Raw genomic sequence first — 25,906 nt, 5'->3', positions numbered from 1 at the left:
GGAAGCACCAAGTCAGCTTTTGTTCAAGGCACAGTGAAATGTGCCTAAGAATGTGCTTGTTCTCCCCCTTTTTTTAAATTGAGTTTTATATTAATATATTAATTTAATCTTATGTGTAATAGAAATTATAGAATTATAATACAATATTTTGATTTTTGAGGTAAAAATAGCTTTTAAATATCTCTAGGGTTTGTAACAGCTGTGTTGTTTTAAGTCTGCTTTTCTCCTGAGTCTTCAAAATGTTGAAGATTGGCCTGGTGATAGCCTTGTTGGGTGTGCTCTAAATCAGTGATAACTCAGTGGGGATCAATTAAGTTATATTAAAGAATATATAAAGAATATTTAAATGAGATTATACCTGTATTTTTAAAATATTGAACACAGACTGATAACTTCTCATTCTCTTGTCTGAGTAAAGTCCACAGCAGCTTCTGAGTGAAACAAAAACAGGTTGTCATGGTTTGAGCCTGGCACAGAGCCAGTGCCCCCCATGAAAATGCCTCACCCTGGTGTCTGCTGTGAGATGTGACCAGGAATAAGCAAAACAGGCTCTAACTTAAACATAAAGACCACTTTATTACTTAAACTACAGGGAAATAGGGAGAGACTATAAGGAAAAAAGAAGAAAAAGAATTGAAAACCTTACAAAAAAACCATTTTCCTCCTCCCCACCACCTGACTTTCCCAATCCAATACATTCTCTCAAAACAACTGCCCAGCCTTGGCCCCACACGTTAGTATACTCAAACTGCAGTTCATGAAGAGGAAAGGAGTCCTTCTTGTTCCATAGGCTTCTGGAAACACACTGAAAACCTCGGATGCTTCCTTGTCACTTCGGCACCGCCCGGGGAGAAAAAAAAGTCCTTTTGCCGCTTGTGACATGTTCCTTCCATGCCCAGTGCTCTCACCACCGAGACATGGACCAGAGCTGCTTTTAGGGTGGTCTTTCAAGGATGCCTTGTCTCACTCCAAAAAGGCACAGTCTCTGCTTTTGGGACAACTGTCCCCCCCATATTTTTCCAACCCCCTGGGGCCGGGGGGTCCTCACAAATGAACCCTCCTGGTTTTGAGGCACTGCCTCCCCCTAAATGCAGTCTGTGTCACAGGAACAACTGAGTCCATGGCTACAAGAAAAAGTCCAGCCAAAAGGCCACTCCAAATCATCTCTCCCCATCCAATCATCTCCACAATCTCCGGGCCAAGTCATCTCATCTCTCATCTCCCTTCTTATTCAGCTTCGAGGAGGATTAGCATTTTTGTAAGGCCCCAATCATGCAAGAAAGGGTTAAAAGTTTTCAGTCTCTGCTGTCGGTCCCGGAGCGACTCCCACGCCGCACGCTGCCCACACGCTGCCGGGCAGTCTCCCTCCTTCTCCTCCTGGCTGGCTGCTCTCCTGGGGGGAGGGGGGGGGGGGGGGGCTGGCTGCCCGATGTCTCTTGGGGCTCCCCCACCCTTCCATCCTTGAAAGCCCCCCTCAACCCCACCTCTGTCCAGGCCCAGGCCTACGGCATGGCGGCCCCTCCCCCGCCCAGCAGCAGCGGGCCGGGCGGGGGAGAGAGATCTGAACTCCTCGCCCGACGATGTCCAAAAGAGGAAGTGCCAGGGCAGTGCCCTGCTTTTAACCCCTGTGTATTCTCGGAGGTGTGTCCAAACCCCACTGGCTACACCAGGTGTCAGTATGAAACCCAAAACCTTCATTGGTTTGACCACAGCTTCCCAGAATTCCCACTCCTTCCTGGTCAAACCATGACACAGGTTGTGCCAGCTCATGGTGAATATGGGCGTAACAGAAGCTATATTTTTCTGGCACAGTATTTTTTTGTGCTGCAAATATCACGAGCAGAAACATTTACAAGTGCTTGCTTTGGAAAGACCTTAATTTAAGAAGGTGCCTTGGATTAAGTGAGAAATCCTCATCAGGGTTTTTTTGAAAGAAGTATAGGAAGTTTTTTACATCATCTACCTCCCTTAGTGGAGGAACTGAAACTTAAAAATGGAAAAGTGTTGCCAATAAACAGAGAGAAGTAAAATTTTGTCACAAGCTGCTACTGCAGCTTTTCACTGGTTTCTCTTGAATTCAGTAGGGTGACACATTTGATAAGAGACTATTAGGTCATTATGAATTTGGAGTCAAAGGCTCTGAGTCTTTACAGGGTTTTGTAACTGTTTATCTGGTTTGGGCAGTTTGGGGTTTTTTCTACCTTCCCAGAATTACAGAGTCACAGAAATTTTCAGCCCTGAACCCAGCACTGCCAAGTCCAGCACTAAACCATGTCCCCAGGTCCTTTAAATACCTCCAGGGTTAGTGACTCAGCCATGTCTCTGGGCAACCTGTTGCAGTGCTTGACAACCCTTTCAGGGAAGAAATTTTTCCTAATATCCCTACAACTTCCATACAACTAATGCTGCTTTACTCATAATTTTCAGAACTCCATGAAGGTGATGTTCAAATGCCTATGGAAGAACTGTGGGAAGGTACTCAGCACAGCTGCAGGGATTCAGAAACACATAAGGACCATTCACCTTGGGTAAGAGAGCAGTCTTTTTGGGTCTAAAGGATTTGGTATAAAAGTGGAGCAATTGCCCTTGGCTGGATAGATGAACTAGGGTACTAGATTGCCCTTGGCTTCTCTGTCTCATATCCCTGTGTTTCTGAGGAAATTGTGGAATAGTGCATCAAGGTGAATGAGCACTTATTCTAACAGCAAGGCACTTTCTTTCCTGAAATTCTGTCAGCTTTGCTAGAAGGTCAAATGGAGCTCGAGGTTGCACTGCACTTCCCTGTCAGCTGCACAGCTCAGTACCATTACATCATATGTGCTGTGTGCACATCATATCTGGGATGACACTCTGCAGTAGACAGGTTCAGGGTATTGCATGACCTGCTGGACGTGTGTTCTCTCAGCACCTTCTGATCTGGACTTCAAGATAATGTGTAGTCTGCTGGGAGCTACTGCTTTGACTGGGTTGTTCACTGTTAGCACTTGTGCTCAAATGCACATCAGATGAAACTTTAGGCAATTAAACCTTCTACATGCCCTCCTTCAATAAGTCTGCCTCTGGAGAGTAGGACCAGAAAGTCCTGGCTGTGGCAAGCAGCCCATATGAGTGCTTTCTCTGGGAGTTGCATGGTGAGACTGTTTTTTAGCAAATATTCTTCTCTTATGTTACAGGAAGTTACAGTGAATGGCAGCTGTAAATATATTTGGTATAATTAAGTGACTTCTGATAAGACTGCATATTGTTTGCTGGAACATGAGTGAAGTGTATCTTGTCTGTGTCTGTTATCTTTGCTGTGACTTTCAAAGACAGAGTGCATTGAGCTTCTTGTTAACTTTACAGTAGTTACAAATGAGAAGCTGATACTTGATCACAGGGAATCAAACATCTACTCCAAGGTGAAAGAATTGGTCAAGAATAACACAGAGGGGAAAAGAGTAATTCCTACTTCTTTTCCCTTCGGACTAGATGATTTTCCTCTTCCCCTTACCTGCAGTCAGAATGCAGATAAAGTAGGAAGGGTTGAAACTGCAACTGTTAGTTTATTAACAATATGGATATATTCACTCATGCATCTAGAACTTAAAATTTACCTTGGGGTTCTTGCTTTCAATCAATTCTCACTTCTTTCTCTCGATACAGACGTGTAGGAGAGTCTGACTACAGTGATGGAGAGGAGGATTTTTACTATACAGAAATCAGGCTCAACACGGACTCAGTAGCTGATGGCTTAAGCAGTCTTTCCCCAGTGTCTCCATCTCTAGCATCTCCTCCTTCCTTTCCCACCCAAGACACAATCCGTCCTGAAACTTCCTGTGCCAAAACCGAGACTAAAGTGATGACACCTCTGAGCCGCTCAGCTCCTACCAACCTCTACCTCGTACACACGGACCATGCTTACCAGGTAACACCAGTGCTGGGAGCCCCAGGGATTACACTTATCTCACTAATGTGTAAAGAATGTCACAGCACAGTGTGTGACTTTTAATGGGCTGAAAGCTTTTCAGAGCAGTCAAAAGCAATTTTTTTATTTAAACTGAGATGCATTCTTCTGAGCTCATTGTTTGTTTGTTTATGTGCCCGCCACAGCTGGTGGATTTTGGCCACACATAGGTGCATACTTCAGGTTGAGAAGAGTTGATCTGTGTATCCCACTGCCCTGCATCAGTTCAATTTTCACTGACCATAAGGAGAATCCTAGGTGATGTACTCAGATGGGGTTTCCTGCGTTGTAAAAATTCCCATCCTGTCAGCTGAATCCCTCCCAGTCTTCATTTCAGCTTTGTTTTTATTGGATAAGTACAAGCTCTGCTTGAAGAGTCAGCAAGTATAAGACTGATTTCAAGGATGCCAGGAACAATTCATTTCCTGTTTTTGTACAGTGTGAGATGTCAGTTTGCAGTTGTAAAGTAGAGCAGGAAGAATGAAAAAACAAATATGGTACCTTCCTATTTTTGGAGGTAATGCTTTCCAAATGGCAAAAACTGCTGTCCTAGAACATTCCAGCTAAGCTTTGACAGAAAGCATTAATTATAAAACTGCACTAAAACTTGACATGTTTTGGTCTGGATACCATAAGATAAAAGAAGAATAAAGGCTTTGAAGCAGTGTGGTCCATGACCTTTGTATGCACTCTAGAACTCTGTTAAATTTATCAGATTCAATAACTATCATATATAGCGTTGTACAGATAAAACTTTGGTGATGTGTTTGGAGCACACCTACTAAAAGGTCAGAGGGAGCTGTAGAGAATTCACAGGCTTGTTTTAGGCTTTTGTGCTTGTTGAAAAGCATGGGTGGAAGCTTGGCATTGCAGGTGGAAGCTGCATCAGGTAGCATGCCAGCCTGGGGACTGATGAAGCCAGCTAGGAGAAAGACTTGCTTCTCAGTATAGCTTAAGCCCTGCCTCAAAGAGTGAGGCAACAAGTCTAGGCTGATGACAAGTTTTGCTTCATTTGGGATTTGCAGTCATGACAGTCTGCCCTGCTGTTCAGAGACCCACTCAACCCTTTTTTACAAGCAACCTCTGAGTAAAGCACTTGGCCAAGGAAATCCCAATTCAAGTGTTTAAAATCCTTGAATTAGATCTGAATTGATGGTATTCCATGACACAAGACTACAAGTGCCTGAGCCCCGTGGGCTTTTCAGGTTGCTCTGGTTTCAATGCTTAATTTCATCAGTGAGGAGTGACACAGTCCCCACTGTTGACAGCTTGCTAATTGGAAGCAGGAGGCAGGTCCCTGCTCAAGCATTCTGGCTGTCCTGGCAAAGGAAGCAGCTTCCGTAGAGGTCAGTGGCATCCTCTGCCAATATCCCTTCTGCCCTGAAAGAAGGGCCAGGAGGCAGGGTGGAGATTCAGATCTCATCAGCCAGAGGAGAAAGTGGAGATTACTTCATTGGGAGCAGCTCAAGGAACTTGCATAAGGGAGGCTGAATATTGTTCTTCACAGGGTTCCTGTTAAAAAAAAAATGGGGGAAAAATACAGGACCCAAAGTTTGGTCACAAGAATCCTAAAGAGATCTGTTAATTGCCATTTCCTCTATGACTGGAAAACATCAGATAGACTACTTGTAGTGAGAAAGATATGAGGAAACTGAGGAAAGTCCTGATGCTCTTCCCTGACCCCATCCTATGGGTGAGAAATTATTCAGAAAAATAATTGAAGAAATTCTGGAAAGTACAGCAGTTGAGGCAAACTGCACTGGAGGAGCCCTGGAGAAAGGTGATACTAGAACAATACAGGAGGCAAAAGAAAAATTCCTCTGGGTTCAAGGAGAGCATTTGATCTTAAAACATATAGGCAGTATTTGTTAAGAGATTAAATTTAGTGTAGGAGAAGGAGCTGGAAAGTGACAGAGAACAGCAGTGAGTTATATTGAAAGGGCCTTTGAATGTCATTAGTGAAGTTAAATGAAAAGCTGTTCTTGGCCCTGATCTCACTTTCATTAAATCATTTTGGTAATACACAAATACTATAATAAACTTCACTGATAACAAACCTGGGAGACATCAGCAGGAAGGGAGTTACAGATCAGGCTTACGTGACTGGGTGATCTTAAGAATAATAGGTTTTGGATGCAGTTAAATGTCAGAACACGCAAAGTCCTGCATTTAAGGAACTAATGAGATTTTTCTGCTATAAACTAGAGTAGTTAGAAAATTATGTAAGAAGGAAGCCTATGTTCATTAATCAAGCACGGAATGACTGTGAGCCAACAACAACAGAGCTGAGGGGGGGAAAAATAGTTGTCAGCTCTCTTGGATAAGAAATACCTGTGAGAGAGAGGGATTGTTGATGCCATTATACAAGACCCCCATATAACTTCATCTGAAATCCTGAATTAGAATTCTGGTCAGCCAAATTTGATGTGATGGGCTCCAACCAGAAGAAGTAGAAAGAGGACATAGAGGACATGGGCAGCCTCCCCAGTCCTGGGACTGATACCTCAGGCAAAGCAAGGGACAAGAAGAAGATGGAATTGGTGCCTGGGAAGAAAGTGAAAGGAGAGGCACGAGCTGAAGAGGATGAGCATGGGCTATTTCAGATATAAGAGTAATGTTGGCACAAGTAAATGCAAATTATTTATTAATATATCTTGATTGGCAATTAGATGGAGGTCTCTAAGCAAATTAAAGTTGGGGTATAGGAATTTTTCAGTTGGTTGTAATGTTTTAGTTGCTTGCCTTATGGAAGAGATTGACTAAAATGTTAGCCTGAAAATGTGGACTGTGCTTGCTGAGCAAAGATGCACATCTGGAAACAAGTGAACAAGGTGATAGATATCTAAGTCTGATCATGTCTAGGCAGATATTTAGGCACTGAGAAAAAGGAATTGAGCACTACGGTATTTTAAGCAACTGCCAGTTGCGTCAGTTTTAAACTTCATCTTTCTTTACAAAACTATTGCCTGTACCTGTTAAATTTAACCTGTTAAATTTAAACCTGCTACAGACAGATTCTTTCAGCACCTAGGATTCCCCTTCCAGGTCTTACTCAAATACCTGAGGAAGTTGCAGAGCAGACCCTGGGTTTGAGCTGCCATCCTTGTGGGATGCTGAGCAGAGGCAGTGCTGCCTCACTGCTCATCCAGCTCTCTCCAGTTCTTTCTGTCTGGAGCTCCATGGTCATTCATTCCTTTGCATTTGAACAACCACTGGTACCACCTGAAGTTGCCAAATTGTTCTTGACACCTTTCAGAGAGGGTTTTATATTTTATGGAGCTCAGTGGATGTTTGCTCTGCATGTCTGTGTGGATTTTCTTGGAGCTGTCAGCAGCTTGGCAGCCCACAGAGCATCGCTGTCATACACAGAGGCATCTGGTGGCCTCACCTTCCTTTTCCTGGAAAGGCTGTAGGGGATTGCTTCAACCCTTGTTTACTTGTAAGATTATCTTTAATGGGAACTATCAGGTTGTAGTTTTTCATCACTCCTCTCTGCCTGGTGGCTCAAGGAAGCACTCTCTTCCTGAACCAGTGAGACAATTTCAGCAGCTCCAGACACAAACACTGCTTAAATGAGTGTATTGTGTTATTGTCATGTACCAACAACTGAAAGGCAGAAGTGAAAACTCATTTTAGCAAATTCTTTGTAAGTTTAAACCAAGGAGGGCTCTTTTTTGTTGTGACAGCTTGAAATTCAAGGGTCAAAGTGAGCCTTTGTTCATGCTGGCTGCTCACGCTCCCGCTAGGCAGGGTAGCTACACAACTATGAATTTCATGATTCTGAAAATTAAATGGGATTAAAAAAGACACAGGGAAGAATTCGTGGAAATTCATAACCCAGTGAAAAAACCAAAGGAAAGACACAAGATGAAAAATGCTCAACAGTCTAAGCTCACGTTATCACCCTTGTACCCCAGGGCAGCTCTAGGTATTACAGCCCAGATGGGAAAAACATAGGAGTTCAATGAGCCCAAATACTTGATTCAGTTTAGTATTTCAAGAGCTGTTTTTTAAATCCAAAGGATGATTTACAGCTCCTTGTTCTTAATAGGAAAAACTGTTTCAATTGGGATGACTCTAAACATTTTTCTGATAAATGAGAAATGGCCAACACTTACTGTTAATTGCTTCATCCAAGAGGCCTTGCTGTCCACACTAAAATTGTGTAAAACAACTGCCATGAGTTTAAGTATGGCCTTGTTTGTCACTGTGGAACAAGTGGTCATCTGTGCAGTAGTTTTTGCTTCTTGCTGGCATTATTTTGAAAGTTATTTGTATGTGACATTTGATTTTGTCTGTTTTTTTAGCAGATGTAGCTCTTTAAAGTTTTCCATGGATTCTTTTGAGAGCAATCATCTTTCTCTAAACATGGTTCAGGAACAGTGGTGTATATATATAGCTCTGTCCCTTCCTTACTAGCTTATCCATGATTATCCCTCTCACAAGGGTAAAATGCTTGTCACCATGAAGTTTTTTTATGCCTTGGAAAATCTCTCACATATTTACCATTTCAAGGAATGAAAGATCCTTTGGAAGAGGAATGGTTCTTCTTGCTGGAATAATACTTTCTTTTCACACAGGCCACTCCTCCGGTGAACATTCCAGGGTCAGCCAAATTCACTCCCAATGGCAGTAGCTTTAGCATCTCTTGGCAGTCGCCTCCCGTTACCTTCACCGGCATTCCAGTAAGTGCACACCAAAAAGGAAAGAAGGGGAGAAAAAAGGGGTTTTAGATCTTTTTGCTTTGTTTCAGACTGTGTAATTATGGAATTAAATGTGACACAGCAGATACCAAAAGGAAACAAATTAAACATATGCCTGAATTTGTCAGCATGGCTGTTTTTAACACCTATGTAACTCTCTTTATCAGTGCAATTAGCTTATTTTTGCATCAGTATCTACAAGCAGGCAATTGAATCTATAGTATATATATTTTTTTAACTATATGCTTACAAAAGAACATTCTGGTAGGTGCAGAGCTTGGCACTATGTCCTTCATTTTTGTGCCATTAAGAGATTTCTTAAAAAAACTAGATGGAAAATCAGCCTGGTGATGGTTCTGCTGACAGGCCAGTTGGATTCAGGCAGTGGGGCTGTTACCTAAATGAACTTTGAAGGTGAAGCATTTTTGAAAGGCAGCTGAAAGAAACAATAAAATGAAATGCGAAGTCCTGTTTTAGGAGGCTGCAAGTATGTAGCCCCTACTAATAGCAGGAAAATGTTGTTTTATACAGAAAACATGTATCTATTGCATTTTGTTATTCATACATATTGCAGTTTGATAGCTTTTTAATGAGGATGTATTAGATGGAAATTCAACAGTGACCCTTTCTTCAACTGGCATACAAGGCCTAATTCTGTGAACAGTGATGCTAAAATCCTAAGACATCAACAGGACTGCAGAAATGTGATATTTGCTTAAACATAGAGTTGCAATGATTCTAAACATGTAGTACACCACAGTGTGTAGGTGTGGTACTGTGGGGGGAGTGAAAAACCTTCATGAAGAGTTGCAAGGGATTCAGCTTGTAGTGTCTGGTGTGGGGACTGCTGAAAGTAAATGCAAATCACTCTTTATGAGTAATGGGAAATCTTGTCTATGATTAATAGAAATAAATATTAATGTAAAGTATCTTCATTTATTGGAAAGCACTGTTTTTGTGATAAATTGATATTCTCTAATCATAAACCTTTATTGATATTATAACATCTCATTTGATATTACACTTTATGAATTTATGAATTTTTAAAGTGTGTTATATAAGGCACATTGCTCATCCAAAGAACCATATAGCTTTTTTTCTCCTGACAGTGAATATTAGACAAGGCGATAAGAGATACTGTTTCCCTCCCTTCTCTTCACCAAGTGAATCTCCAAAGCTTCTTACTGTCAACCTTTGGCAAATCTTGGAGATTTTCTGCAGAAGCTGTGGCATCCTGCAGAGCTGATAAAAATGAAAGTGACTGAATCAATTACACTGCACTCTGCCAATGAATATTTATTAAATTCCATCAAGGAACAACTAACAGTGAAAGACATCATGCTGGCAGCAATTTCAACAAGAGTGCCTTGACAGAGTGTGCTATCCGCAGAGTTCCCTGAGAATTTGATTTCCCAACAATGGGGTTGATATGGAGTAATTATGAAACTGGCTCCTTTTGTGAAGTAGCAGAAACTGGTGCCAGGAGTGTTGGGAATCTAAAAATGCAATTAGTCACATTGTAAATCAGACACTTAATAGGGCAGGATTAGACACATACACGTTGAGTTTACTTGTTCAGGCAACAGCGCTGATCTGTGACTGTAGAGTGGAGAGTTCTCAATAGAATTTAAGAAATACTAAATCACTTTCTGAGAATTTGGTGGAGATGGCAACGATTTAAGTACAATTTGAAAGTAATCCCAATACAAAAGCCTGGGGAAGCAGTGATGCAGAATTATGAACTGCTCAGGGAACTGTTAGAACTGCCATTATAGCTCTAACAACATTTATAAGGCTGTTTAACAAAGAAAAAAACATAATAAGAAGAAAAAAATCTTCCAGGTTTGCACACATTTGACTCCTTTGTCATCAGTGTGATCATTTATGAATTACAGAGGCTTACCTGCAGTGAAAAATTATGTGCAGTAAGTGATGTTACAAATGCAAATTTATGTTAAATACTTGTATTTAAATTAAAGTTTTATTTCTGTTTCAAAGTCAATTAGATATTGCTTTACAAAATCAGGGGTCTGATAGTTCCCACCCTTACACTGAGTGTAGGTACTTCACCTACATTCAGACTTTCTCTGATGGGGTTTATTTAAGGCCAGACTGTATGACAGAGCCAGCATAACAAACTCACACAATTGTGACATACACAGTCCCTGAGATGAGACACAAATCTGTAGTACCCAAGGGTACCTCAGAGAGTGAGTCCAAACCATTAGTTTTTGTCTGACCCTTAATATTTAAGCAAGCAGTTTTCTAAAATGGCTTGGGAATACTTTTCCAGCCTGGACAAACTACTGAATAGGAAAAGGTTAGGTATGAATTTGAAAAAGTGCATAGATCTACATATTTTCAATATAGTCTCCTTTCACATTTATTTTTTGACACATATTGTTTCCCTCTTTCATTCTTGTGGACAGTGAATTTCAATGACATTGAGCACTTCCTTCTTTCTGTCCTGGGAACTAGGGTGTTCAAACACCAGGAGTTGCATTAAGTCCTTATTTTCAGAAAGTCTTTAGCAGAGCAGCACTGAAAGGCCTTTGGGAATATGGGCGTACTTATCAGCAAGTAACTGAGCACTTCAAAACAACCCATACCTGCTGCTGGATCAGTTGGGCTCAGTATGTGGCTGCTCTAGGCTCAGGAGTGTTCACAACATCTAAACACAGGCATTTATTTAGGCATCTTGTAGTGATAAGGGAGGAGAAATGGCCAAGGTCACTTGGTCTGTTCATCCTGGAGAAGAGGAGACTGAGGGGAGACCTCATTGCAACCTGCAACTTCCTTGTGAGGGGAAGAGGAGGGCCAGGTACTGATCTCTGCTCTGTGGGGACCAGGGGCAGCACCCGAGGGAATGGCCTGAGGTTGTGTCAGAGGAGGTTTAGGTTGGGTATTAGCAGAAGATTCTTCCCCAGTTTGGGCACTGAACAGGCTCCCCAGGGAAGTGCTCACAGCAGCAGCTGGCAGAGTTCAAGAAGTGTTTGGACAGTGCTGTCAGGTACTGGTCATGGTGTCATGTGTGACTCTTGGGGATGTTCTGTGCAGGGCCAGGAGTTGGACTCAGTGATCCTTGTGGGTCCTTTCCAACTCAGGTTATTCTGTGGTTCTGTAATTAGGGTAACCTCCAAAGCTGTTTGTGCTCTTAATCATGCACAGGTTAGATTCCAAGGCAGATTGGAAATACACTTTTTCATAGCATTTTTCTAAGAAAACTTTGCAAGTGAAAGGTTGAATGTTGGAACAGTTATGAGTTACTGTGAGGTACTGTTCTTTGCATGAAGCAGAAAGGACAGACTGATTTTTCTACTAATGGAGGCTGAATTAGGAGACTCAATCAGCCACACCTTAGGGATGTGTGAGGAGAGAGAATTAAATTATGCAAATGGGACGTGCCATGGTGAAGTCCATATGTCTTGGTACTGGAGAACTTAAAATAATGACCATGTACTTCCACTTCTAGGTAGTGTGTGGTAAAAGTCTTCCTGAATGTCACTGTGGTCTCCACCATCTGATTCTTACTTACATCTGCCTGCTGTAAGACCCAAAAAGGTTGAACAGGCAAGATCTTTGATCATCTGATGTTTACAGGTCACAAATCTTCTCTCAAATCACAATTTCCCCCCCAGGAGTTGTAACTGGAAACTCCAGGCCCTTGCTTCAAACAAACAGCGTTATTTCACTCTGCATTCGACAGTGCTTCATACATGAAAAGCCTCCAAGGGCAAGGATTGCCTTCTCAGGGCTTACTCTTAATCTGCTCTCAGTGTTCCATGTTGAGAGCAGCTGACTGGTATTGGATAGCCCTGCTGCAAAGCCTATCAGAATACACTGCAGCTCAGCTTCAGTGTTGTGTAGCTGCCTTGGTGTGCCAGTCTGTGGAGCCATCGTGTAGAGACCCTCTCAGGAGAATGCAAGGGAGGAGTCTGCATGCTGTAATTACTGCTCCAGCCTGATCTCTCTTTGGAAGTAGCAAGATAATTGCTTATAACATAGGAGGCCATCCAAGTACTCTTCTGTTCAATGACAAGCAGCTAATACATTCTTAGATGAAACAAGGAAAGTGGTTGATAAAAATTTGGAAAAAAGTAGCAGGGAACAAGCTGCCCTTAGTATTCTGGAGGGATAGAACAAAAGGAGCTAATGTGGGATTTGGATGTACAAAACATGGTGAGCTGGCAGAGAGAGAAGAAATTTCTTTCAAGTTTTGCAGGTATATTTTGTATATCAGTAATGGTCTAAGTTTGTTCAGAGTGTGAGCCACATATACACTTAAATCAAAAATTTCTCCTGCTACTTGCCAAGAGTAAATGTTTAAACGAGTGTCTGCACTCAATGACAAGCATTAGTTTTTTGCTACCATGTAGTAGCTTTAAAATAGACTTCGTATCAAAAATCGAAGCACATACAGTAATTCTCTTCAAGTGAGGTCAGTCAGTTCCCTCTCTTCTAGATATTGTAAAACTTGAAAAGGGCAGGAGGGAAAAGTCATAGCAGTGCAGAGAACTATGATCACATCTGCAGTTCCTGGCAGCAGGAGGCTGACTGTGCACTAGATGCTACATTCAATATACAACAAAAAAACGAGTGTTCAGAATTTTCTTCTGGTATTTTAGATGTAAAGTGGTTGTGGCCTTCACACAGGAGTAAAATAAGACCATAGTAAAATAATGTAGGTATCATTTAAGGCCAAGCTTTATGCCGTGTGATCACTTGAGTGATGTTGTCAAGTCCCATGCTCATGTAGGAGACTTCTTTGGAAAGTCTCAGAAGACCAAACTACACCCTTCTCTTGGAAACATTCACATGCTGTGTGGGGTGAGGAGATACATATTGTTAGCAACTTTGATCAGAAGGGCTGCATTGTGCTCCCTGCCTGTTAAACCTCGAGGGGCCCTGCTGGAAGTGCTCTTCAACAAGCTCTCTTCTCCAAGGGTGTCTCTCCACGAAGAGTGCCAAGTGACAGGCAGGTGCAACAAGTGAAATCCCTTTATTTCATAGGAGATTTTTGGTATTGATCTCAGCACAGGACAGAGTTTATTTTTCCAGTTATTTTCTTTGCTTATTGGAGAAAGTTTTTGTAAGACCTATTCAGAGTTTTTAAATAAGAATGGATGTATTTCTTGTCTTTTTCAAAACCTTCAGTAATGCTGATCTGTATTTTGGATTGCTCTAGGAGGATGACTCGAAATACAGAGAAACAAGGAGAAGTTAATGTACCTAATGCTGAATTAATTTTTCACTTAATTATGTTTGTATGTTATATAGTCACCTTTCCTGGGTATCCTTGCCACCATGCAGCATAATTTGCATTTCCTTAGGAAAAGTATTTATACTGCATTCATATGTGTATGTTGTTTGTAAGCAGCTTTTTTGTCTGTATTGACAGGTCTCACCAACCCATAATCGTGCTGCAGGGAGTGGAGAGCAGAAACAGACCCACACGGTTCTTTCATCACCGCCTCGAGTAGCATTTGGCTTGAGGTATGGGACCATTAGCTCCTGCTGACACTACAGCCTCACAACCTGCAGAGTATTCTGTAAATAAGTTGTCGGTGGCCAGAGGATCAGAAAAAGCCCACCACCAACCCTGGTTGCACTTGTCAGGCAGGTTCTTGCTAGAGCTCTTCAAAGTAAGCGTTCAGAACCTATTTTTCTTTTCACTACCATCAAAGGTAAAGTTCAGCTGCACTGTCTGGTTTTGCACTTTTCCCTGAAAGGTTGGACTATCTCCCATGTTTATCTCCATTCAGTCAGAATGGCGTTTGGCTTCAATTGAACTATAAGAAGCCCTGTCTTACAATAAATTAGATTAAGGCAAAGCATTTTATGCCTTGTCTTCCTAGACATAAGCTGCATTCATTACTACTAAATTTAACTGATATTTGACCAGAATCTACTTTTAAAGTCTTCAAAAAGGTTAAAAAATCAGACTGTAATGCTAAATTTCTTACAGTAAAGAAACTCCTTATTTCTCACAGTCCTAAAGGTGACTGTACCCTAAAATGAGGCAAAAAGAAGATTTCATGCTTTTCATTTTCTTCATGACTCTCAGATCATTGCATATGCTACAAACCAAACTTGGGATCTTCCCAATTCGTGGATTGTGCCCATTAATTCATGTTTAGTAATCAGAAAATATGTGGGTATGCAAGAAAGGAATCCCATGTGTGCCATGCAACATATAAATCAGATATTAAACAGTTATGTTGGTACAGTTACTTTATTTAAAGATTCTGGGACAGGTGGCATTGCAATAGTGAACATTGGATTGCTTGGTGAAGTATTGCTCCTCAGGTTTGCTGCCTTGCTGTGTGTTGAATTAAAAAATCCATTTTAACAGTTACTTGGGTCATTTTCTAAACTTGTGATCTTTTGAGTGTGGTTGTAAGATGGAAAACAGGACAATTGTTACAGCTTTAAAAGCAGGTGCTGCCCAGCTTGCTGGCTTTGGGAACCACGGAGAAGGTGCACACAAGAATGTGCTGCAAGTGAGAGCAAGGGTTAAAACTTCCCACTCACTCTGTTGTTTTTCAGTCAGTGAGCTCAGAGCAAACTGCAGGAAGGACCAGCAAGGTTAGGAGCTGGTAGCTTTTCTCTGCTTTGGCATAGCTGATACTTCTTGGTGGTCAAGGTCTGCTGCTCTGAGCTATTCCAAATATTTTACCACAGCTCTGCAGCACTTTAGCCTGACATGGCCTGGCCTGTATTGTGGAACAGCTATGGCTGCCCATTACAGCTTGGCACTTCATTTGGCTAAAGTATAATTCATTAAGTCCAGGTTTAGTTGCTGGCTAAAGTCAGGGCAGTATGTTCCTGGGATCATCCCAGGAGCAGAGGAGAGGGCTCAGCAGCTGCTACAGAAGCTGTGGAAGCCAGGCAAGGAGAAGGCCTGGTCCCTGAGAGTGATGAAGTCACAGCCATGCATGTGTCTGTCACTTCCTCAGCTCCCAGCTGGAATGAAACCAGCCCAAACCCCATGAAAAGCCATGGGTTCTCTACCTCCTGCAGTCCACTGAGTTTGTTGTCCTGGTCTTAGGATGAAAAGCAAAACTATAAAAACATCTGGTTAACGAGCTTCCCTTTCTCTCTGACAGGAAGCCTAGAGGGGAGGGGAAAAAGTGTCGGAAGGTCTATGGGATGGAGAACAGAGATATGTGGTGCACTGCCTGCCGATGGAAGAAGGCCTGCCAAAGGTTCATCGACTAACCATTGAAATTATGCAGAGGATTTGGGGAGGGGGAGGACAACAGCAGAAGCAGATTGCTGCAGCTGCGCTGTATCACTTCCCATTTTCCCCTCCAGTGATGTTGAGGGTTTTGGTTTTTTGGGGTGGTTTTTTTGTTTGTTTATTTTGGGGTTTTTTTGGGTTTTTTTTTTAAGAGCTTTGTATTTCAAAATGAAGCACTTGTAGCCAAGGAGAAGCACTAATTAAAACCTGTGTGGAGCAATAGAGCAAAAAAAAAAAAGCAAAACCAAGACCACACAACAAAATATGTCTCAGTAAGTGTGGAAACCAGAGCAGCTATTAGTGTTCTTCTGTAAAAGAAAGGAAAATGTTAATTATTTTGCTAACTCTGTGAGCTGCTTGCTCCCTAGGATCATTTTTAACCATTTCAGTCTTTCTGCTGTGAACGTCTGTATTTGCTAAACTGAACAATTTTTCTTTTCCTGAAATGAAGATCTCTTTGAAAGCTTTCTAATAAACACTTCAGAGTCATATAAGCTACAGTTTTCTCAACAAAAGCTGTACTAAGACTGGAGACTGCTAAATAATTCTCCTGATACAAATGGTCATGATTATATTTTTGAAAAGGGCATGTGGGGAAGAGTTGGGATTTTCATTTGATTGTTTGTAGGAGAAAAGCAAAGCTGATTTTGCAAGAAGGACAAGCAGCACTCCTGGAAGTTTTTTAAAAGAGGCACAGACCAGTGGAGTGGAACAAAGTAATTTAAGTACCAAATTGGATTTTGATCCTCTAGAGGAAGAAAAGCAGCAATGGCAAGTCACCAGCAGATACTGTCACAAGAAGTCTGAGGGAAGAAATACGGTGATGCTTGATTGAAACCCACAAGGATATGAGGGGGCTCCAGTAGCTTTTCTTATTACTCTCCCCTTTCTGAGGGGGGGTGAACAGTTGGACCAGCACAGCTGTTGCTGCAGGAGGCCTGTGAAGAACTGGTAAATGCAGCCGCTAGGATTATATGTAATACCTTATTCAGGGAAATGATCCAGCCCAGCAGTTCTGCTTTTGCTTCCTTTTCTCTTATTTCAAAGATTGTTGTTAAGATAATGGTTCGTTCAGCTTTTTCTTTTAAAGTTACTAAGATTTATTTGATGCAAAAAATTGGTAGAGAAAAGAAAATACCCTCTTTCCGCAACATCATCTCAGAAAAAGAAGTACAACAGTAAAGGAGCAGCATATTTGTGGTAAAAGACCATTTCTTAACTCATTTTGATAGATGAATTAATGAGTTTCTGTGTTTGCAGTACTTGGATTGATTTGGATATTTCAGTTTCTCTGTCCATTAGGAAGTATACACTGGAGTGCAGCAGCCTGGTGTTCTGTGTCCACTGTATCAAATTACTGTTAATTAATGATTATTTCAAAATGCAAAATAAAGGAAGGATTTACTAGGAAATGAATGTATATGGCGAAATAATACTTATACACCTTAAAAAAATTAAAGACACAGAAGCAAAACTTTGCCTATTAATAGAGGCTGAATGACTGGTTTTTGGTTTTTTTCATAACATTTGAACCAATTGAAATTAGACAAATTTTTTTTTTTTAATTGTCTAAGCCGGTTCATTCTCATAAGAAGGCTTTTAAGTATCTAAACAACTTTCCAAAATCTGGTCCAAAGTTCACTTGATAGCTTTATTAAGTGTGCAGGGCTGCTTGTGTCTGTGTAAAAGCACAAAATAACAATGCAGTTGTTTGGAATATACACTGTGGATTCCATAGGGTAGCAGTGAAAAGAAGAATCTATAATAGGAGCTACTGAAGGTTATCATCTGATTTTCTGGGAACAAGTTAATTGGGCAATCAGGTGCCTAATTTGAGCATGCTATTTCTGCAGTTATTTACAAATTGTGTAATTTACATGCACAAGTGGCAAGATGCGCTTGCATGCATGCAATTACTTGATTTTTTACCCAATTGTGTTCTCTTAAGTCACAAAAAAAAAAAAAAAGAAAAACAGACTCTGAAATCCAGTAAGACCCTGAGATATATACACATGTGAGTGTGTATGAGTATTTTTGTATGTGTGTGTGTATATACATGTAAAACTATATATATTATATAGTTTTATATGTGTATATAAAATCTGGAATTAACAGGGAAGAGAAAGATTGTTTTCTTTACAAATAGAAAAAAAAGACACTAAGAGTCAATGGATATACATAGACACTGTATTATCTTCTTTCCTCTTAGTAAAACCTGGATTTTCTTTACATGTTGTCTTTTTTCAATTTCCGTGGTTAAATACCTCATGGTAATTCACAGACATTTCATCTTCAAACACTGGGTTTGCTGATGGTGTACTTACTTTGATAAAACATAAAAAAATTGTGACTTTCCCAAGATATTCCTGCCAATTTGTTCCCTGCCTCCCATTTTAAAGGCACTCCAATACTATAAAGTGTTCCATAATTCGACTGTTGTTGAACTAACAGTATTTGCCTATATACTTGTTGTTCACCTCCTTTTTGCTTTGGAGGATTTTTTTGAAAATAATGTATCAGATTGTATGTTGTTTCTATAATGTCATGGCATTGTGAGCAGCTTTCCCGAGGGCACTTTAGGAATTATTGTAATAAGATTATTCTTTATAAATTTCTGCACAGAAGAATGGTTTTGTTGCCAGACCAGATTGCCCTCTGGTACAAATTGAATATGGATTACATAAAGGACTAAAGCCACAAACCATCAAAGTTGGAGAGAAAGTTGATGTTAACGAGTCAGAAGTATAGATAAGTCCTGCAGGACAGAGCTAAATTACCAGTATTTTTACTCAACCTTTAATCCGTAGTTTATATTAAATCAATTTTGGATCTTCTGGCTGTGGCATTTTGATTCCTAAGCAGGCACCTGTCGAGGTCCTGTGTCTGAGGCCAGGCCGGTGACAGCCCGGCCATGCAGAGAATGTTCTGCAGTCGCTTTGTGCTCTGAGCTCCAGTTAACTCGAGTTGCACGAGCAGCTCAGTGCCTGCTCAGATCCCCTTTGTGATCCCCACACAGCCAGCAGGAACAGAAATGTCAGCTAAGCCTCCCTTCTGCTGGCAGTACTGATCAGAATCTGAGTAATCATTTCCATTTTTCAGTCTCTTGCTTCTGTGTTGCTTTGGGCTGTGTCACTGTCCTAACACCTGATTTATCTCACACTTCTGCACTGACCAGTCCAAACCAGTCAGATTGCTTTGTTCTCCTGAGGAGGAGCTAGCCTGAGTGCTGTGGTCATTTATTGTCATCACTACATGTGATGACCGTTGCAGTTTTTGGTTTCTCTGTGGGAGGTAGGTCATTGTCTCTGACCCTCCAGAGAAGTCAGAAGGAATGTCTTGAACACATCATGCAGTGTCTGTGTGCTACAGGGAACTGGATGGGGGTTCATCTGTGTCAAGAACCAGAACTTGATATAAAAGTTTAAGGATCTGTTTTATTGTTAATATTATTGACGTTGGTAACAGAAATTGCCAGCATCAGTATCAGAGTGGAGATCAACCATACTCATCCCAAATATTTTTCTTTAGGAAAAGAAAAATATTTTATTGTTAAAACAAAGCTATTTCCCAATTCCCCATTCACCTCATTCCCCAAAAGATCTGGAAAATGAGATAATTTTAGAAGTGGGAAATTTTAATGGCAATTTTTAATACTGACTGTGCTCCAACTGCTCCTCTATGAACCTATTGAACATTAAAACTCAGATCATCTTAGTCATAAAAGGGTTTCCACACAAAACAATGTGCCTGATTCTCTAGTGCCTTGCACAAACACAACAGGAAATACAAGATGCAAAGTGAGTCAAACTTCTGTTCCAATTTGCAAGTTTACACTTTTAATCAACACCAGTCATCACCTAGCATGTACCTGTTGGCAGGCCAGCCCTGCTTGTGTGAGTAAGCCAAGCAGAATGCCTGTCTGCCATTTACTTTTCCTACAACCTTAGCCTGGTATGAATGTTAGCTGTCTAATTATCTACAAGTTCCTTGCAGTCCTTGCAGTTCCTGGCTGTCTTTATTCCTTGTCCCTTCTGTTTTTCACAATAATGACTAGATAGGCAGCAGAACAGGAGGTAAAGCTGTAGCCAAAAGCTCTTGTAGAACCTGCACAACAGATTCCAGCACCATGCAGTGTCCCAGATGTTCTTGGCACTAATTTCATTCTGTCACTCATTCTGATCCAGTACATTGGGATGGTTCTCTATTGCTTGCTGTGGCCTGGAACCAGCTGAAATGGCCCTGTTGAGAATCCAGGACAATCGCTGTAAGTCTTGCACTGCGAAGTGATTTCTTTCTTCTGCCGCCTGTAAATGTCTTGGAACATGATCTTGGGAGCAGGACATGGAATTAGGGGCTTGGTAGCCATTTGCAGAGATGTTGGAGATTGCCAGTGAGTCTTCCATCTGTTTGTTCAAAGTTAGAGGCATCTGCTGGTGACAGTTGTGCTGCGCCTTTTCTTAGAAACATTTTGATACGGAAACATTTGTAAAGCTCATCTTGAGCTTATATTTTCTTCAATCTTCTTGTGAGGTGGTAGCACTGGAACTGAGAGCAGTGTGGAGTTTGGACTTTAATCTGCATTTGTCAGGTTTTTCTAGTACATAACCAGACAGCTATAAGGTATCATAGTGTAGATTTTATTCTAGTACAAGTTCAGCAGAGTTTTATGGCACCTTTGGAAAATACCTAGAAGGAAGTCATGGGCAGAAATTAAGCTGAGCATTTAGATACACTGTCTGTCTGCTAGATGGGAGCAGCCTTTCTTTGCATCCACATGGAGCTGGAAAATCTTAACAGCCAATGTACATCTCCACTTGAGTGTCCACTTGAACTTGGACTACAAGTTCATCTTGGAATACAGTGCTTTCACACTGACTGTGCTCTCAGCTCTATCCAAATGGGGGGTTTAAGGAGCTGTATGTCTCCACTTGCAACTTTTTGAGCTTATTCCTCAATACAGAAAGCACTCATGTTCCTTGTGCTTCACACAGACCATTTGTAACAGCAGTGCAGAAGGACTCCGGGAACAGGGAAATCAGCCTGTTTCTGATGGCAGCAGCCAGAAGAAAGTACAGGTTGCTCTGGTGTTTCCTCACATTCACAGCAAGAATTTTTTCAGCTGATGAAACAGAAGAGAATAGATAAATTTAGTAACGAGCTGGTGTTCTGCTAGTTTTTGACACATCTTGACACCTAGAATTTTCTCCTTATGTATTTGAATCTGAATGTGAGATCTCCCATATACCCTTGAGGGAAATAAATTTAGCAATATAAATGCTCTTTCAGCATTAAATATGAATTCTTTATGTAATGAAAACTAAAGATGGACTTGAACATTCTAAAATGTTTGAGTGTTGGTATTTACTGCTTGCCAATCCTCTTAAAGATTCAGGTTTGATTCTAGAGTCCTTAACATAGTATGTGATACCCAGCATCAATTAATATATGATGTTTAATGGCAATGGCCAGATAAACAAAAGTTACTAAAATGTTTGTAAAAAGCTGTCTCTGGAAGACAGGAAAAAAGAAAACAGTTGAAACAGATTTCCTCAGGGAACATGAGAGGGCTGTGAAGGCAGGATGTGAGTTTGTTTGAATGGAAGATATCTAAGAGAATGATTTTTTTTTTCTATTTTAGGCAAAATGGAAAAAGCAATATGTCACTACTTGAATTATTAAAATTAGAATTAAGCACTAATTGACGATCATGATCTTACTTAATGCTGTAGCTTAGGAAGTTCCAAATACAAAAAAAATACATAAAAATACAAAAAATTAGCTTAAAACATAACCTATTTTAATGTAAATCTATAAATTTGTGTAAATCTTTTCAAGATCTAGTGTAAATATAAGGGCTTCTTGTCTACAAAGTTGCTTGGTCAAAACATGCTTTGTCTGTAATTGAATTATTTCTTACCAAATGACTTCAGCAAGCAAAAAAGCAGTATGTCAGCATGATATCCTGGAGAGTGGTGTACTGCACTTTGCAAAGGGCTACTTCTACATGAAATTAAAAGAAAACATGTCATCACATATTTTTGTCATATCTGCAAAGGTATCAGCTTCAGTAAACCAAGGTTTAGAATTGGGCTGTCTAGGGTTTTGAAATTCCACAAGATTTTTTTGCAAATTCTCAATTTTGCTTTATTTTTACCCAGAAAAATCCTATTTGATCTGTAATAATCTTTTCCTATAGATTCTTTTTTCTGTGTCCAGGCACTCTGTTTTTCAACTGCCCAAATGTGTATAATGAAGTGATCAAAAATCAGCATCCTCTGTATTAGGAAGTACAAATGTAAATAGCATTTACATGGTATCAGAATTTTCAGTATCAGTGTTTAACTGTAGTAATTAATTCTTAAAGTGATGCCAACAAATCTTTCAGGGAAGGGGAGCACATAGTTTGTGAATTACAAAGTACAGTTGCACAGACACAGAACTGCTGGTATTACAGGACAAAATGTAGGCTCAGGTTCACCAGAGCACTCGAGATGTGTTTGCCTCCACCTGGGGAGTTTGCTGAGGAGACTCCTCGTGCTCCTAAAGTTTGGCACACATTTTTGAGCTCTTCTGAAATCAGGCCTTGGCCAGAGCAGATAACTCCTGTAGCTTTGTGTGAAATATGCACTTTGTGGGACAATCTGCCTTTTCCTGGATTTATGCAATTTATCTCGTATTTAGAAGACCAGACAAATTTACAGAATTTTTTTATTATGGTTTTTTGCATTGCAGAAGGGAAGGTGAGAAAGAGACAAGTTCAGCTGTACATTTCACCATGTGAAAGCATTGTTTAAGTTTGTAAAAGGTGTGTATTTGATATCAAGCTCAAAGAAACCTACTTGAGCTCACTGAATAAAAAAATACATGATAAGCAGGTCACATTAAATAAATTTCTCTTGTTCCATCTGTATTTCCTGTACACTCAACACTCCTCCAGGCAACTGGAGGCATAGGAGCTCTGAGTATGCGAGGAAATAAATGAGTTTACCTAAAAACTTTAGTAATACTATGTTTTTAAGCCACATATGATGTTGCCTATGTGTAATTTTTGGTGTTAGAAGAAAATAGACAGTAGCCTTATTAACCAGGTGCAATACTTACAAAGGGCTAAATTAGGGAAACAAGTGATGTGTGTTTGTGCATCACTGCAAGCATGCACTCTCTGAAAATGAACTTTTATAGCACTGGGATCTTAATACCTCTCTGAAATTATAATGTTGGTATAATTTTATAACTGCTTATTATACATTATAATGTATAGGATTTGGGAATTCCTAAGAACCAAAAGGAGGAGGGAGAAATTGTAAATCACATAGTGGTATGTTATTTTCCATGACAAAAGTAAACTAAAACACCTTTACAAAGCCACACAAATTCTGGATAATTGAAAGAAAAAAAAATCTACTTCCCTTGGTTACAGAGACAGTTTAGTCTGAAATTTCCCTTGATTTGTCTCTTGTATTTCCTCAAAGTTTTGGGGGGTTTTTGTATTCTGATGGTGAAAACATTCCTAAATTTACCAGTATTTGGCTTGAATGGTATCATTTTGAAAAAAACTTTTAAAATTGAGTTCTTCATGATACTGTACAGTCCGAATGAGATCATGCAACATGATCTGCTCCAGCTTAAGTAGAGAGTTCATACAAGCAGATTACAGGAAAAGATTGCATTGAGCATTCATTGTTCAGTCATGAGAAAGATCTGAACAATCAAACTAAAAGCTCCACTCATATATTTCTTCTCTCCATCTTCACTGCAGGGTTGATGGAATACAGGCTGCCATGTACAGTGTATCTGGCTATCTCACCCCTGTTTGGGGATTTTTTTGCTGATAAATAATGAAATACAGATCATCTTCCCATCTCTCTTACTGTTTTTGTCTTGTGCTTTGAGTCCAGAATTAACTGAAAGACAGAAATAATCAGGTCTGTTGAACAGAGACTGTTTGGTTCTTTCCCTGTTTGACAGACTTGTAACAAAGGGCCAAAGTACAAATGCAGAGACAGTAGGCAAAGGGGCTTGAGCCAGTCAGACAGGACCTGAAAAAATTGCTCAGAATTGGATCCCAGTAGGAGGAAACTAGTCTTAAGCAGTCAATTACACAAGTTCTGTGTTGATTTTTGGTGGTTTGGGGTCTTTTTTCTGCATTACAAGTCTGGTAAAAAGTCTTATTACATAGTTAAGAGAGAATGCAGATCCCATTGTAACAAGCTGAGCCCTCACAGCAGTACAGGTTTTCTCAGGAGATTTCAGCTATCCCCATGAAAAACTTCATTGACCAGGGCTGTTCACACAGGTAATGCTTGTAGTACAAAGGCATGTGGGTTTTCCTCTGTGTACTTTCCACTGGGATTGGGAGTGTGAAATTGTGTATCTCCCTTTCTGAGGGCGTGAGAATTGTGTATTCAGCTTTGTGAGAGGGATGGATACAGTAGATACCTCTGCACATGTGTAATACCAAAGTGGCAGCACTCTGGGTGTGTTACCTGGTGCCAGATTGCAGAGCTGTTAGGCTGGTGGTATTCAGCCCGTAATCTGTCCTGCTGACACCAGCCCCAGGGAGAAGGGGTTTCTCAGTATGGCATCCAGGATAGCCAGCCCCTTGGGAATTGAGTCACCAGCCCCACATCCCTGTGCTGTTGGCTCCAGTGTTGCCTTTGCTGTGTCCAGCCTGGGGGAGGTTGGTTATCCACGTATATTCATGACGCGTTCATAGTACAGAACACTCTTTTGAAGAGAAAGAATCTCTTTTTCAGCTATTAAAATCAAACTGTGGAATAGCTTTTATATTACAGAAAGTTGCTGAATGAGTGCCAGCATTGTCAGACTTTGAATCAGGCATGGTTGTGTCCCTTGTGTCCCTCTTTCCAGAGCCATGCTGCTGCAGCTTCGGTGGGGGCTCTCACAGAGCCCTGTACCTTAACCAAGTTTTGCCCAAACATTTGCTGGAACCCAGCACTGAGCCCTAAACCAATTTGGACCCCCAGTAAAGGAGGCTCTTTCCAGCTCTTTCCCAACTCTTTCCCAACTCTTAGACTACCTAAGTTAGTATTTCATTAGTAGACCTTTGTAAAGGGAACATTGCCCCTTGGTATTTCTAACACAGCACCATCCACTGCTGCATTTGCAAAGAGCCAGACATCATCTTGGTCAGTCATGGAATTCGGGGATATTGTTTTAGATTGAGACCTCTGCATCCTGCGTCAGGTTGTAGTTCCACAGCAGGTTAAGGTGACATAAGCTTGTGCTGCTGTTGAAAAAGCTCTTCCTACCCTCAGCAGAGACATTTCTAGAGAGAAGCTTCCTGAGTTATGCTGGCTTGAGCCAGTCCTGTAAGTGTAGGTCTGTGTGAAATGCTAGATAGCTCATGACCTGCTGGGTCTGTGCCCTGCTCTGTCATGGGGCAGGCATGGTAGTGCTGCCTTTATCCCACTATGTCTTGTCTGGACTCTCATTAAAGACCTGAACTTGCACAATACCCCTGCAGCATTAAACTCAGGAGAGCTCCACCTATGGCTGGTGGCATTGATTTTGGTATGAAATTAAATATATGGGGGAAAAGAGAGGAATTAGATCAATAACTGTACGTCCAATGCATCTTAAGTCTGCATCTTAACTGCACCATGATTTTGCTAAGCAGATATTGGAGGAGTTAAGGGATATGAAAAACAACATTACTGGATCCTGTTCCTCCCTGGAACCAGTCTGGAATGATTCACAGTAATCTCAGGCAAGGGGCTGGGAAGTCATGACCTCTGTGAATCTCTGGGCTACAGAGAACCAGGGTGTGCTTCTCACCCAGACATGGTAACAACTAGGAATGATCCTCAGCTGCTTTGCTAGTGCAGTTTCAGCCTCTTTTTATTACAGCTTCAGTTTAATAGTGATGGGAATGCTGGGCAAGAGGTAAAGGGCATCAGGGAACTGGAGAAAGGACCATCAGCCCCCGTTGCACTGTGGGGTTTTTAACTCTCTAAAACAGCAAGCATGTTTTCTTGTCACTTGCTATTTGTGTTGTCT

The 25,906-nt window shown here is 40.9% G+C and overlaps 1 protein-coding gene across 1 annotated transcript in view; it reads left to right on the top strand.

Annotated features, from left to right (window-relative positions):
* The window catches only part of ZNF704 (zinc finger protein 704), an 85,904-nt gene extending 69,520 nt beyond the window's left edge, over positions 1 to 16,384 (top strand). Inside the window, exons 5-9 of the mRNA XM_064706268.1 lie at positions 2,428 to 2,528; positions 3,643 to 3,904; positions 8,524 to 8,628; positions 14,045 to 14,139; positions 15,753 to 16,384. Of these exons, the coding sequence (XP_064562338.1) occupies positions 2,428 to 2,528; positions 3,643 to 3,904; positions 8,524 to 8,628; positions 14,045 to 14,139; positions 15,753 to 15,864 (675 nt within the window). The 3' untranslated portion in view covers positions 15,865 to 16,384. The remainder of the gene's footprint in view (positions 1 to 2,427; positions 2,529 to 3,642; positions 3,905 to 8,523; positions 8,629 to 14,044; positions 14,140 to 15,752) is intronic.
* Positions 16,385 to 25,906: the final 9,522 nt, after the last annotated feature.

This window comes from Zonotrichia leucophrys, chromosome 2 (genome assembly GCF_028769735.1).
Source record: "Zonotrichia leucophrys gambelii isolate GWCS_2022_RI chromosome 2, RI_Zleu_2.0, whole genome shotgun sequence".
In the NCBI taxonomy this organism is placed as follows: domain Eukaryota; kingdom Metazoa; phylum Chordata; class Aves; order Passeriformes; family Passerellidae; genus Zonotrichia; species Zonotrichia leucophrys.
This window is presented reverse-complemented; position numbering and strand designations above follow the sequence as displayed.